Source organism: Aspergillus lentulus (genome assembly GCF_001445615.1).
Source record: "Aspergillus lentulus DNA, contig: Alt05, strain: IFM 54703, whole genome shotgun sequence".
Taxonomy (NCBI): Eukaryota; Fungi; Ascomycota; class Eurotiomycetes; order Eurotiales; family Aspergillaceae; genus Aspergillus; species Aspergillus lentulus.
In genome coordinates this window covers 1,480,201-1,494,933 of record NW_028322121.1, presented here as the reverse complement: position 1 = coordinate 1,494,933, position 14,733 = coordinate 1,480,201, and the positions used below count along the sequence as shown (strand labels likewise).

General features: G+C 50.2%; 4 protein-coding genes across 4 annotated transcripts; 2 read left to right on the top strand and 2 right to left on the bottom strand.

Annotated features, from left to right (window-relative positions):
- Nucleotides 1-76: 76 nt before the first annotated feature.
- ALT_3140 (uncharacterized protein) lies at nucleotides 77-2,254 on the bottom strand (the record flags this gene model as incomplete). The annotated part of the gene is made up of 1 exon (XM_089599502.1): nucleotides 77-2,254. One exon carries the CDS (start codon nucleotides 2,252-2,254, stop codon nucleotides 77-79), a length of 2,178 nt encoding a protein of 725 aa, XP_089456245.1.
- A 1,218-nt stretch (nucleotides 2,255-3,472) lies between these two features.
- ALT_3139 (uncharacterized protein) lies at nucleotides 3,473-4,477 on the top strand (the record flags this gene model as incomplete). Its single annotated transcript, XM_089599501.1, has 5 exons — nucleotides 3,473-3,476; nucleotides 3,540-3,574; nucleotides 3,889-4,005; nucleotides 4,061-4,114; nucleotides 4,193-4,477. 5 exons carry the CDS (start codon nucleotides 3,473-3,475, stop codon nucleotides 4,475-4,477), a joined length of 495 nt encoding a protein of 164 aa, XP_089456244.1.
- Nucleotides 4,478-4,747: 270 nt separating this feature from the next.
- ALT_3138 (sugar transporter family protein) lies at nucleotides 4,748-6,409 on the bottom strand (the record flags this gene model as incomplete). Its single annotated transcript, XM_033557716.2, has 4 exons — nucleotides 4,748-5,383; nucleotides 5,435-5,843; nucleotides 5,895-6,160; nucleotides 6,215-6,409. 4 exons carry the CDS (start codon nucleotides 6,407-6,409, stop codon nucleotides 4,748-4,750), a joined length of 1,506 nt encoding a protein of 501 aa, XP_033413607.1.
- Nucleotides 6,410-10,888: 4,479 nt separating this feature from the next.
- Nucleotides 10,889-14,600, top strand: ALT_3137 (GPI inositol-deacylase; the record flags this gene model as incomplete). The annotated part of the gene is made up of 6 exons (XM_033557715.2): nucleotides 10,889-11,474; nucleotides 11,534-12,406; nucleotides 12,459-13,824; nucleotides 13,873-14,035; nucleotides 14,086-14,312; nucleotides 14,363-14,600. The coding sequence occupies 6 exons, from the start codon at nucleotides 10,889-10,891 to the stop codon at nucleotides 14,598-14,600; spliced, it is 3,453 nt and encodes a 1,150-aa protein (XP_033413606.2).
- Nucleotides 14,601-14,733: the final 133 nt, after the last annotated feature.

The window sequence follows — 14,733 nt, the reverse complement described above, 5'->3', positions numbered from 1 at the left end:
GACATGTGCCAGACGCTTACCTTGGATCGGGGATAAATGCATACATGATATGCACTTGATGCGCCCCTCCGTCGAGCTACCTACCCCAGTAGGTTCTCTTGCAATTACTGCATAAAACCTTGAGGTTGGTCTTGTTCACAACATGGTTGCCCTTGCACGATGGTGAACCTTCGACGGCACCGCAATCATCACAAGTGATTCGATTGTGGTTTTTGCGATCCTGCTTCACCCGCTCAGTGATTATCAAGATGCGGTTGCGTGCAGGGTCTCTGTGACTCCCCTCAGTGGACCAATGTAGACCACATGGGGAGCACAGGATCATGACGAGTTCCATGTTGACATTAAACGCTTTCGTGGTTCCTAGGGAGCCCTCGGCTATCCCACAATTGTCACACACGATCTCGTTGCCGGCTTTCCGGTCAGCTAACATCTTCACTCGGACCACATGGGCTTGAGCTATTGTCAGAGGCCGATGCGCCTGGTTTTTGCGATAATAGAAATCGCATTGATAACAAAGCAATTTCCGGGTTTCGCGATTTGTGAGGTGTTTCTTCCTACTGCACGCAGGGGAACCCTCAATCTCGCCACAATTGTCGCAAATGATGTCCTCGCCTGCTTTCCGAGCATCTATCAGATACACAGTGTCAAGGAATATGATGACCTCCTCAGGAGTGCGCATTCTTTGTTTGTCTTTAACAAAATCCCAGCACGGCTGGCAAAGAAATTTACCAGGGAAGAGATCATGAATAAGGTGGCCGACAGTTCGTGGACTTTTATCCTTTTTTGTTGTGTCCCACCTTAGACGCATTTGCGATTCGAGCCTTTCGCAACATTCGCACTTTGCGTCTCTTCCAGCAGCTTTTCTCATCTCCAAACGCTTTGCGATCTTGTCGAGAAACTCTCTGTCTGGAAGTACCCCGTGCTTAAATCTGTAGTTGCCACAGCAGCCACACACATATGGGCCTAGAGGGTCACCGAGGTTTAAGTGATGGCGCAGGGATTTTGGTGCATCAGCAGGGCGCAGATGCTTTGGAAAAGTCATTTTGTCGCAGTCTGGATTACTGCACTCGGACGGCGACCCAGCGACTCTATTATAGAATCCCTGATACAAGGGCCATGCCGCGTTCATCCCTGGCCAAGAGGTCGACGGAAGGTTCAGACTTTCTCTGACTCTTTCCGTCAACTCATATGTGGCATGCGTTGCATACCTGTGGATGTATCCTTGGTACGTATAGGTTCCTAAAAGCACCATGAATATGCCTTCTACGAGGAGGAGATATCCGTCCTCAACAGGCTGATTGAATGCCACAAGCAATCTGAAGTTCGAGTGCGCTCCATCTCGGCAAATTTGCTTATAATGGAGGCTTCGCTTGCAATCTTGCGGCAGACAGTCGGGCGAATAATTCTGAGCAATACTCAGATGTCGGGAGACGCGTTGTGCGAGGCATTTTGATGACCCTACATAGGCATCGCATCCTATATCACCCGGACTGTTAATCTGACCGGTGACAAAATTGCCATAGATACCTTGGCATTTATCATCACCAGCTGACGGAAGGGACAGGAGATCCTCTAAGGACCATGCCTCCTTCTCGAACAGAGCTTGGACTTGCAGAGGAACTGCAGGGAGTATCAATTCGACAAGGAAGTCGACTGATACGCGACAAAGTAATCGCCAGAATCCCCAGGTCACGGCCATGTCCTTTGGACTCATGACACTGTAGTCATGCTCTTTTGCCCACTCTACTAGTTGACTGATAGTCTTTCGCAGTATGACTGCAAACTTGCCATCAGCAACGGTAGTTGGATCGAGGATGGTCGGCTCGGTTTTGACCTCGCTGACAAAATCCTCTTCATCGATGTCATCGGGACTGACAATAATGTCATCATCACCGATGACTTCGATTTCATCGTCGTCGATCTCGTTGTCTATTAAGGCGTCGATTTCGGCGTCGATTTGGGCGTCAAGGTCATCGCGCTGGATGGCGTCGGGTCCCTTGTCGTCGGTGGATGGCGGCGTTGAGGTAGAGACCCCTTCTGAAGGAGCCACATCTTCCTCGACATGAGAAAGTTTTCTCTTGCCTTTACCATGCTCCTGCAGAATATTGTCCGAGCCCTTAGCTCGGCTTCGCTTTCTAGCTGGAGAGGGCTCTGGATGGACGCGGTTTTCCTTGTCCTCAGAAGCCGATGCCAGAGTCGTCTCGGGGAGCTCGACTCTTGCCTTTTGGGTTGTCTTATAATTGACAGAATGCATCTCTATGGTTCAACTATCAATTGAATAAAAAGATGGGACGCAATGGCTACAATAATGAATGTCTCGATCGCGTGAAGAAAGAAACCATGTTCTCGCGTTCCTCTACGAATGACCCTTCTGACCTGGGGGAACCATCAGCGTGAGTACCAGAATAGGAAGGCGTGCCATGCCTCAGGCTGATCAATCTTCTTCCTACGTGCTGGTTCTTCATCTAAGGCTTCAGGATATAGATCTGCTGATAAGTCGATGATGATCCCTCGGTTGCAATTAATAAGTGCGAATACTAATCTTCAGTAATATCTGTGCCGAAATTTGTTGAATCTGTCGAATCCGGCTGGTTGTCTTGTTCGCTCGGGATCAGGAAGATAATCTGTAATCAATTGAACTACTAAACATTTAGGTACGTCTCTGGTCAGTCTAATAAAAGTTGACTTCCTTCAGATGCGCATTGAATCAAAATAGATTCGATGTTGGCTATACTGCTCATCAGGACACTATCCAGTGGAAGCGGCAATACAGCAATACATTGCGTCAATCCCGTTATACCGTGATCACTAGAGATATCGTCGCTTCCGCTACCATGAGATGATTCGGTCTGAACGTGTGCCGTCCGTTTTGATAGCTCTTGTATACTGACGTTCAACCTTTTCAATCGCTATCTTCGTATCCAGGCTTCACTCCTAAGCTGTGGCAGTACAGGCTTCGGGTAACTCAATTCGTCTCAAGATCTACAGCCAAAGACGATTTCCTATAGAATGTCTAGCTAACACTCTTCTTATTGCCGAAGGATAGGCTCTTAATAGGGTATTCGGTCGTGCTCAACGTACATCTATCAACAAAGGATCCATTAGTCTTGCCACGGGTGCCGTGATTCAAAGACGGTTCATACCTACGATGTTAATCAGTATGATAAGTCATGATGGACTATGGAAGTCGTATATGTCCATTGCAAGCTTGGATTGATGTTTAGCTCAGAGTTCCAAGAGCCCCAGGCATCCCACTGCATCAGGTCAATGTGTCAGTCGAAGTTGAGGCCTGAGGATGTATTGTGCTTTAGGTAAGCGCACAACAACACAATGTGATATTTCTCTTTCTTGTCTTTCTTTCTTTCCTTCCTTTCCCCTTCCAGTAGCAGCAGTAGAAGCAGCAACAGCAGCAGCAAAAACAACAACAGCAGCAACAATCACAGCATCAGCAACAAGAACAACAGCAACAGCAATGGGTAAGTACTCATCTCCCTGGCTATATTACTCTTAGAGGGCTGTAGACTGACTTATAACTTTAGCGGGCCAGCGTTCTTTGTTTGATAGAGTCACTCTGGTAAGTTTCCTTTCCACTTAATAGGAGCTCTTTTGGGGAGCAACAGAGATTACTTTATAAACTTGATTAGTGTTTATAAGGTTATTTCTATATGTTGTCTCTTTAATCATCGATGCTTCTCTCGATTCTGAGTCCTTTACCTTTGTTGATCGGTCTTTCCTTGATTATTTCTTATCCCACTGTCCTTTGTCCCTTCTGTTCTGGTCACGGCCCAGTCGAGCTTTCCTGATTACAATCTTGTTTACTTCCTATGATTCGTTTTGATACAATGACACGTGAGGTATGCCGTGGTATGCTAATGCTCAAATTTACAGCCCGAGGGACACCCGCAGACCAAGAAGACCGAGCAGACCGAGCAGACTGAGCAGCCCGCCCCCCCCGCCACCGCCGCTGGTCCTGCCTCCTCCGCCCCCGCTGGCCCCCGCCGCAAGGTAATATAATAATATTATCATAGTTGATAGGCACGTGACTAACTGTGAGTGATAGCGGACGCGCCTTGATGTAATCAAGGCAGAGTGGAAGAGAGAGTATCTGGCAGAGGTACGTTCCCCTCTAAGTATCAATGCATATATGCACCCTTATATAGTAAGATGGTACTAACTATAAGGTTATTATTAGCTGCGAGAGCAGCACTGGGTGGTTCCCGAGAATCCCATTGAGGGAGAGGACGAGGGGCCTGGCCAGGGGCTTACCGCTGGCCAGGCCCTTCGGAAGACAGAGTTGCTGCAAGACCTCGAGGAGTTAAAGGGAATCAAAGACCAGCATCTTGAACATAAACGAGAGCTTCAGGAGAAGATTGCAGGCCTGCAGAAGGAGTTGGAAGCGGCGGACGCCGCGTTCAGAGAGGCTAAGGTCAACATTTCAGAAGTTGTTCGCAAATTAAACAAGCTGCCTAGAGAGTGAGGGACAACGACGTGTCCCGTAAAGGAGGCAGGAACGAAGAGTAGCTATGTTTACTAGAAGCAGACGTCGAATGAAAAAGTTCAAGCGTGCATTCTGAAGCGATATAAGCAGTACAGCAGCCACAATAGCATATGCGGATTTCTCCTTAGCAAACACATTCATTCATTGTGCACATCCAAAATTCATCATGATAGCCAGATAAAGGGTATATATGCAAACATAAACTCCTTCAAACAATTCAAAACACTTAGTCCTAGTGAGTTTAAAACACTAGTCCTTGTGAGCAGCCGTAGCCTTCTCAGGATCCTCCTCGACGACTCCGCGGTGAGCGGCCACGATCTCCATATCGCGGTCATGCGCGACATCAAACTGACGGCCCAGCTTCTCCGGCCCAAAGAAGGTAATAATAATGACATAGGCGTAGACGCATCCCATGAAGATGCAAATAACCTTACCATAGTCGTAGCGGTGCTTGACCTTCTCCGTCGGCGGCAGGGGGAACCGCTCCCCAATCGTCGACTCGATGGTCGAGCTGGCGGACGAAACGAGGTTACCCAGCTGGTACGCGGTACCGACAGCAAAGGTTCTGATCGAGCCCGGGGAAAGCTCCATCAGATGGATAGGAATAACACCCCAAGCGCCCTGCACGCAGAACTGCTGGAAGAAGGCAGCCGCCATGACGGATTTGTCCTGGACAAAGGTGTAGGGGTACAGCAGGGCACCGCCGACGATGGCGATGACGATGATGGAGAACCGACGGCCGAAGATCTGACTCGCCCAGCCGCAGAGGGTACCGCCGGAGAGGGCGCCGAGGTTGGCGACAACCTGGGTGACTGTGACGGCGTTGGAGGAGAAGCGGAATTGGTTGGTGAGCATGGTTGGATAGAGGTCCTGGGAGCCGTGGGACTATTTGACTCGTTAGCTGGATTGCATTTTTGCCGGGGCGGTTGGACATACCATGAAGTTGAAGCCGGCCATGAGCAGGACGAGATAGATCAGCAGCAGCCAGTGGCGCTTAAGCGCGACCTTGCCCTCCTCGAAGAAGGTGGAGGTGACACCGCCGCGGACCTCAGCGCGGATGGCCTGGCGCTGACGGAACGCCTCGGTCTCGGGGAGACACAGACGGAAGGCGATGATGAGGACGGGAGGGCAAGCAGCGAACCAGTAGAAGGGTCTCCAGCCGTGCGGGGTGGTGTCGACGAGGGCGCGCGCAAAAGCGGTAGCGAGTAGATATCCGAAGGCGTAGCCCTGCTGCAGGAGACCGGACACGATACCGCGCGCCTCCATGGGACAATCCTCGAGGGCAGTGGCCGCGGCGTTACCGTATAATCCACCCATGGCGATGCCGAAGAGAGCACGGCAGGCACTATGCGCGCGGGTCAGTGACGTTCCACAGAACAATGACAAAGAGACTTACAGGAACTGTTTGTATGTCTGGCTGAAAGCGGTACCGAGTTCCAGAACAATGAAGAGGATGTTGTTCACCACGAACGGCCACTTGCGGCCCCAACGATCGGATGCGATACCGAATGTGATGGCGCCGACGGATCGGAGCATGAGGACGAGGGTGATACCCCAGGTGATATCGGAGATGGATTTATCGAATTGCTTAGAAAGTTGGGAGGTGGTCAAGGAGACGGTGAAAAAATCGAAGGCGTCCCATGTCCAGCCGAAAAAGGCGACCTGGATAGGTTAGTTAGGGTTATTCAGTGAGGAGGCGATCAAGGGCTAGCTCACCAGGAAAAATAACCATTGTTGTTTGTTCAGGAGCGTAAGCGCCTTCAAAGGATTGGGAGCAGGGTTCATGGGAGGTTTCAAAGTCGAGATCCGAGTGACGAGGTATCTGACGATGCTCATGCGAGGACCGCCCTCGTCCGCGGCTGAGACGGGAGCCTCATTATGGTGAGGCTTTCCCTCATACTGTTCAGCCATGTTGAGGAAGAGGATAACTGGCCGAGAGGAACAGACAGCGAAAGGATGAGAGGTAGAACAAGTAGGGTGGATGAAGAAGGGAGATGTCGCAAAAGCATCAGCAGAGGGAACTGGGCCGGTTTTAAATCAGCGAACGAGCGACTCGGCTGAGAAGGAAAGACAAGTCATGCCGAAATGACCCCTCACCCCGGTTATTATTCCACCTGGGGAATAAATAATACTACCTTACGTTTCTTAGTTCATAGACGATTTACACGGTTCCACTACCTCGTGGAAGCATGCTCCAGTCTAGCCAGCCGCTAGGGAAGTTTAAGCGTCGGAGGAGAAGAGAAACCGTGGCACCAAAGGGCTTAACCCCCGGATGGGGCCAAAGGGAAGCTTTGGTGGCAGTCTTGGTCCCTTGGGGAAGCCGATATCGTCTCGACTTGACTCCTTGCATGAATGCTGCCATCCAAATCCTAAGGAGAAAGTCTCCGGCAGTGACATTTCTTTACACTACTCTCTCCACTATATCCGTCAAAATAATCAAAAAAGTTATCCGGTTGATAGATATCTGGGGGTTACAAGGGCATGACGCAGAAATAGTGCCAAGCTTTAGTTAAGAGGCCAAGAATCTCCGCAATCTGGGGATAGAAACTTGAAATGACGCCTTCGTTATGATTCTATTACGGTCTCAAACAGAGATGAAAACTATCTAGGCCTCGATCTGCTATATTATTCTCGTTCTGTATCCTGCTTCTGAAGATTGATTCGCTTTGCCGAACTTGCCCGGGCCATCCCAACTTGTCAGTAACCCGAAGGTCTTCTGGCCCTTTTACAATCCTCTTGATTGGAAGAATTCGCCACTGCAGATAGGTAGTGGTCAGTGAGAGTAAAGTAGACGCTTTACCTTTTTCCCTGCCTGCCCTGGTCTGAGCAGCCGTACTGGGTGTCGGACATCGGCCGAGGGCGGTTGACGATTTTCATTCGCTTGTCCTTTGGGGCACCACGGGCGGTTCAGGTTCCTTTGGAATTCTAATTTAATCCCGCATTGTGCGTGTGCGGGGTGTTTGTGTGGAGATGTCTGGACTTCTCTCCTTTCGCCGGTCCATCTGGAGAACCCCAGATGGCAATCGGGATTTCTCGTTCGAAGCTGAGTATATATCGCTCAAAAGATACGATTTATTTTCGCCAAGATGAAGATCAATGCTAACAGTGGTTTGTGGCTCAGGTTAATGACGCCAAATATCTTGTTGTAGTGGACAGGCGGTCGGACAAGCTCGCCCAGACAACTCTTAGTATCCTTGGGCTCTTGACGCTCTTGGCCCTTGCCCCATTCAAAAACTCGGGTTGAGACACGAGGTCCTTGCGGCTTCATCAGCGCTAGTCTTCCCACCCATTGAGCTACCGCTTGGGCCACGCTCCCAAATACACTTGTTCTCGAATAGAGCTCCGTGTCCGCATTCTTCGGGCACTTTCCGTCGGGGCATCCGACTCCAGAACCACTGTTAGTGCCTCTCATCACACTCGGTTTCTCCGTGGATCGGGAACTCTAACTCACAGGACGGGCATCCATCCTAAGTTGTCGTAGGTACAACAAGAAATAAACTTCCTGTCCTGCTGCAATCGTTTTCGAGTCAGTAGGAACAATAGCCTTCCTGTTGACAGCGCCATGTCGCCGATACCCGGAGCAATCTTGAATATCTCAGTTTCTTCGTTCTACCATAGTTCGCCACGAAATCGTTTGAACACAAAGCTGAGTCTGACGTGCTCTCCAGACCCAGAAAGTATACATCGATCTCAAAACGAGGGTCGAGAAAATTCAGCAGTTGCCCAACCGGCGTTGCACATTACATTCGAACGAAATATGTGATTGTAAAACCAGGACCATCTGGTTATAGCGCCGAGAGATTGCATCATGCTGGTCGAAATATGACTCTCCTGCTTGATATGCGAGGCAAGAAATGGGTAATGTCACGGAATCTCTACGTTCCGTCACAGATAAGCTGTTGTAGCCTTTCTCGCATACATACTGTCAACGGAGGGTCAACTGGTCCGGTCTTCATCCACGGCATGCATTGGTCGCATACCTTGAAGTCAATGTCGTGTTCCATCGCTGGCTAACTCCAGCAATCGAGGTTTGCAGACACAGGTTCGGGTTCCGAATACTTCCTGCAGCTCTTCATGAACACAAGGCTTGGCGCTTTTTACAAGAAGCGTTCTTTGGAGCCACTATATCCTATGCCAGAGTCGCTTTTGACACGGGCTGTGCAGATTCTTATAGCCCTGACGGGTTAGACCCAGGTCGTCGAAGCTACTGCTGCTGGTGATGTTTGGAAAGTGATATTTGCAAAACGTTTTGGTTGTCAGAGGCCATTTTCTGAATCATTACAAGGACGCTCGCTGACAGTATCAAGTTCAGCGGTCCACTACGGATTGCGTCTTGAACTCTGATAAGCAATGCAGCATCAAGAACTCGTAGTCATGGGTGGGTTACACTACAGGTAACGGTCAGGCTGTTGAATAGGATGCAGGATGAGCTTGATTATACCGACTCTAATGTATCCTCTGACCGTTAGAGGTCAGCCTCTTACCCACATTGACACTTTGTGGTTTGAATAAAAGCCTGCGTGTTGGATCTCCCTCAACTACTTTCTACCCATCTCGCCAGCATCACTAAACACAAACTCTTGGGGCCAGTCGTTTATTTCCGATTGGTTTCAGACTGAGCGCGCTGATACATACCTATCTCAATCTCCACTACAGTAAATAAGCTTCAATCCTTGCCAGGGCAGTCACTGCAACCTTCGCCCGGCGTTTTATATCTGACAATGGGATCAATCTGGACAGTTGTCGAATCACAGTAACCGTTTCATCATACTAGAAGATCCGAAGGCCTTTAAACATAGTCAATACAAGCCACGGTACCTAGTAACCGACACAGACAAGACGTAAGGAAACATGAAAAGCTCGTCAGAATCTGCTTAATATACAACTTCAGATCATACCGGCCGGCCAGAGAATTGACCGAATCACACTTTGAAAATTTCTTCATGCTTCGTTCTTTGTTGTAGAATACCAAGGAAACCATAAGACTGACCTTTCTGTGTCTAATTCGAGATCGACAGGGGTGTTGAGTGGAGAGAGTTGTCGACCAGATGGAGAGTGAAGAGTGTCGGTGTTCTTATCGCCGCACTGTGTGTTCGTGCCTGGACGACGTCTTGGTTGCTTAGGTACATGTCTGACTATGCATGATGATATTGAGAGCAGATAGCTAGTGGTCACACTGAGGTAATAGAACCAGATACACTACGATGGTTCGAACCAGCGTGGGAATGGTTACACTGTACACTTCTAAAGCGTACTCATAGGCTATTTTATGGTGGTAATGTACCCTGTAGGTAGGCAGCTTTGTTTAGATGTAGGATCATCCTGATTGGTTTTTGATTATTAGACAAGGCTTAAGATGGCGTGCTGTAAGCCTGTACGACCTCCATCTTTTTGTTGCACTTGTGCCTTATGAGAACCGTTATATCTACTGGGCCTGGTGATGCAAAGTATTGAAGCTTCATAATTCAGTCTATATGTAACCCTAAACCCACCCCTGGTTATTCTCCAACCTGACCTTGCTTCTGTATCTTTATCTTAGTGTTGGTGGAGCTATTGGGTATTGCAACCTTGACAAGGCGGATGACGTCGCCCGCACCAATTCGAAACGGGTTGGCAGTGATGGATAAACACAAGACAGCGCGTTGGTAGCCATTACAGGGTAGTTGAAAGATGCTGGTAAATTATTAGTAGCTCTCTGTTTTGATCTCCCCTTATGCCAGGCACAGTTCAGTCTTTATTCACTGTCTTCCTGCCGTCCTGGCGACAAGAAGCGTGCCGAGAGCATCCGCCAAGCCCGTTCCGTCTCCAGCGCCCAGCAGAAAAAAAAAAAGTACGATCCAGGAAACAAGGCCTCGTTTGAGTGGATGATTGGGTTTCATTCGGCGTTGACGGAGCACACCCCCATCTAGACTACCTCAAGGCTGCTAAGGTAGCCAGGAGGTATCTACTTACTCATTCTTCAGCTTCGTTCTTTATTACTTGAGCCTCCATTGCAGTCCTTGTCTCAGTCGTCTTCCTCCCTCCCTCTCATTTCCTCCTTATCTCCAGTTCGGCCGCTCCCCGCCTCCCGGCCAAGGGTCTCGCTCTTTTCGTCCTGTATCAAAGGGGGGAAGCTAAGATTAATCCAAGAAACAACAGCGAAATACCTCCGAGGCTACGAGACCAGCCGCCAACTCACCATCACCCTTACACTCGTTCAATATTGCAGTTTCTCCCCTTCCAATCAGCTCGTCCCAATTGCTCCTTTCGCATTCCTGGGGCTCATCCCTTACCGCTGTCGCGATAAACCCACCCAACCCAAGGTCTTAGACTGAGATCCGCCTTTCCGCCCCAGAAAGCTTCGATCGGTTCCTGCGTGCTGGATGAGTACGAATATCTCCACCTCCTCCAATGCACAGACGCTCGTCTGGCTCCCCTGTCGAGGACGACGCTGAAGACTCGCCTCTGGTTTCGCGATCCCCTACAGAATCAACGGCACATGCCCCTAACAATAATGCCTTCGAGACGGCCGAAAAGTCGCGCTCGCAGATAGCGAAAAGAGGTACGAGTTTCGATCTCCGACGAGACAACGGCGCCTCGACTCCTCGCTCACGGAACTCGGGTCTGTGGAGGACGCCGTCGTCCTCGTCGACAACGACCATGGCCGCCGCGTCTACGGATACAAAATCCTCCTCGACATCCTTCTTGATGCCATTGGCCTCCCAGCGACTTCCCATGGAGGCTTCTCCTGAGAGTTCGCGGTTTCGGTCCTCTCGACTTCGCAGCCCGTGGACTTGCTCGATACTGACGGCCCTCACGACCCTTGTCGCATCCGTGTTCCTCTTCTTTATTGTCCGCTCATTCTCGGCCAGTCAGGCCGGCGAAGATGGATGTGGGATACCCGTGATGAGCCCGACGTTTCTCCATATGGTGGGCTTCGATACCGAACATACGCGCTTCGCGAGCAAATACAATCTCTATCTTTACCGGGAGGAGGGTGTCGATTTTTACAATCAAGAAAACCTAGGAGTATGTTTTCCGCCTCTGACCCCTCAGCTGCACTGCTAACAAGCCCAACGTTGGACGGAGCTCCCGTTCTGTTCTTACCCGGAAATGCCGGCAGCTATAGACAAGTCCGATCACTTGCCGCCGAAGCATCGAGGCACTTTCACGATGTCGTCCGTCACGACCAAGAGCGCATCAAAGCCGGTACCCGGAGCTTGGATTTCTTCATGATCGACTTCAACGAGGATATGGCTGCGTTCCACGGCCAAACACTCCTTGACCAGGCGGAATACGTGAACGAGGCTATTGCATACATTCTCTCCCTCTACCACGACCCCAAGCGATCGCGAAGGGACCCCGAACTCCCCGATCCCAGCTCCGTGATTCTCATCGGACACTCGATGGGTGGCATCGTCGCCCGTACCGCATTGACCATGTCCAACTACCAGGCCAATTCGGTCAATACCATCGTCACCATGTCCGCACCTCACGCCAAACCACCCGTCTCCTTCGATTCGGACATTGTTCACACCTACAAGCAAATCAATGACTACTGGCGGGAAGCATACTCGCAAACGTGGGCCAACAACAACCCTCTGTGGCATGTGACCCTCATCTCCATCGCTGGTGGCTCGCGCGACACCGTTGTCCCTTCCGACTACGCTAGTATCTCGTCGCTGGTCCCCGAAACTCACGGCTTCACTGTCTTCACCTCTAGCATTCCAGATGTTTGGATCGGCGTGGACCATCTATCTATCACGTGGTGCGACCAGTTCCGCAAGGCGATCATCAAGTCACTTTTTGATATTGTAGACGTTCGGCGTGCAAGCCAGACTAAACCGAGAGCTGAGAGAATGCGGATATTCAAGAAATGGTACCTCACAGGCTTGGAGTCGGTCGCCGAGAGAACTCTACCTCAGAAGGGTTGGTCCCCTTGCCAAACTTCTATGTGCCTATTCTTGACTAACTCTTGTAGAACCGAACACGCTTCTGACCCTCGAAGACCAAAGCAATTCGATCCTCCCGCAAGGCCGAAGACTCATCCTGCGCGAATTGGGCCACCGCTCGGGTCCAAAGGTATATCTCTTGCCCGTCCCTCCGCAAGGAGTAGCAGGCAAGAAATTCACTCTTCTCACCGACCAAAAATTTGATAAGACTGGAGAGCATGGCAATCTGGAGGTTCTCTTCTGCAGCGTTTTCCCTCTTCAGAATGGCAAATTCGCAACTGTTTTCTCGATGAATATGGACTTTTCTGGGGGCAGCACGGGTTCGACGCGTCTCGCTTGTAAGAATGCGGCTGAGGATGGTATTCACCTGCCGGCATCGACACCAGCTTCCAAGTATCCCTTTGACCGTGTCCAGCCTTTCTCATATCTGCAGTATGATTTGGAGGATCTTTCAGAGCACCAATTCGTTGCTATTGTGGACAAAGCCGATAGTCCCACCAGAGGTTGGGTTCTGGCAGAATTTTCGGACAGTTCCGATGCTGTGATCAGGGTTCGCGGCGGCCTTGGTGGTCTGCTAAGTGCCGGGCTGAAGATGAGACTGCCCGCAAATCGTCCAATGCTCACCGAAATCAAAATTCCAGCTCTGCATTCCAGTTTGCTGGATTACAAACTCCAAATTGTAAGACACAATCATGACAAGCGACAAGAGCTCTTCGCCCCTCTACTGCGACAGTCGATATCCGACCCGCACGAGTCGAAATTCTTCGTCAATGTGGACAAGGTCGATGTGAATCTCCACGGAGTAGCACCTTTCATGCCTCCGCCCCTCCGCGAACAAGCAACTCTCGGCGGTGTATCCTTTCAGCTGTGGACGGATCCCAGCTGTGGTTCCACTGTCGACGTTTCGCTCAGAGTGGACATTGCTGGCAGTCTGGGAGAGCTTGTGATGCGCTATCGGACCGTCTTTGCTGCATTTCCCCTACTTGTTGTCGCTCTTGTCCTCCGCAAACAATTCCAGATGTATGACGAGACTGGCTATTTCATCACATTCGCCGAAGGTCTAGACAGTGCTCTGCGGTCATCGTTTCCAATGCTGTTGCTTGCTATGTCCCTGCTGGCATCTTCTTTGGCCACGTCGACGCGCCTCCCACCCAGCGACGAACCGTTCCAGTGGCGAGTTAATGCCACCGAGACCCCGATTGACTTTACCAAAAACGATTTGCTCTTGGGATCGCAGGATGCGTTCTTCTGGTTTTTGGTGCCTGTCTTTGGCTTGATCAGTGTCGGTGTCTGTGTTATTCTCAACTACGTCGCACTCGTCCTTTTGTCTGTGCTTTCTTTCATCTATGGGTACCTGAAAAGCAAATCAGGCTACATTAAACGCAACGAGAAGGGGTACGTTATGACACTCTTGTTTCTTACGAATCTCGCTGACTGGATTAGAACCCCCATCTTCAGCGCTCCGACTGCAAGACGCCGGATGATCAACACCGCTATTCTGTTGGTTCTCGTGTCAACCTTGATTCCCTATCAGTTCGCCTACATGGTGGCGTGCATTGTTCAACTCGCAACGTGTGTGCGGGCACAATGGCATGCCAAGGAAACGGTACGCATCATCCATGTCTTCAATGATGAGGTAACTGACAATATGCACAGAGGTCCACGGCGCATTACAATTTCTCTAATTATGCCCACTCGATCTTCATTCTCATGCTCTGGATCTTACCGATCAACATTCTCGTCCTCTTGGTCTGGGCTCACAATCTTGTTGTCCACTGGTTCATGCCATTCTCATCACACCATAATGTCTTGTCCATCATGCCTTTCATCCTCCTTGTGGAGACCATGACCAGCGGGGCCATGATCCCCAGAGTCACCACAAGGTATGCGCCATCATTTCCTCGCGTCAGTGTGAGTCGACTAATCATCGCAGGTTAAAACATGTCACATCTATGATCCTCTTTGCAATTGCCGTCTACTCGGCAGTCTATGGCGTGTCATACGCCTACCTTCTCCATCACCTCGCTAATATCCTTGCTGCCTGGTTCGTGGTCCTCTACTTCTTCAGCAGCGGCTTCTCCCTCCGACGACTTTGGTGCATTCTCGAAGGCGATGATGCCACACACGGCATGTCCGAGCCAGGCGGAAGCCATCAGAAAAAGAAGCCATGACGGAGCCACTGCGCCCGATATTGAACGCCTTAATTTATGTCCCTTTATCTAATCTTTTCCTTCTCCTGTTCCATCTTTGTCATCTTCATTTGGCTGAAGGATCATTACGCATACCGGAGTTGAATTTCATGCG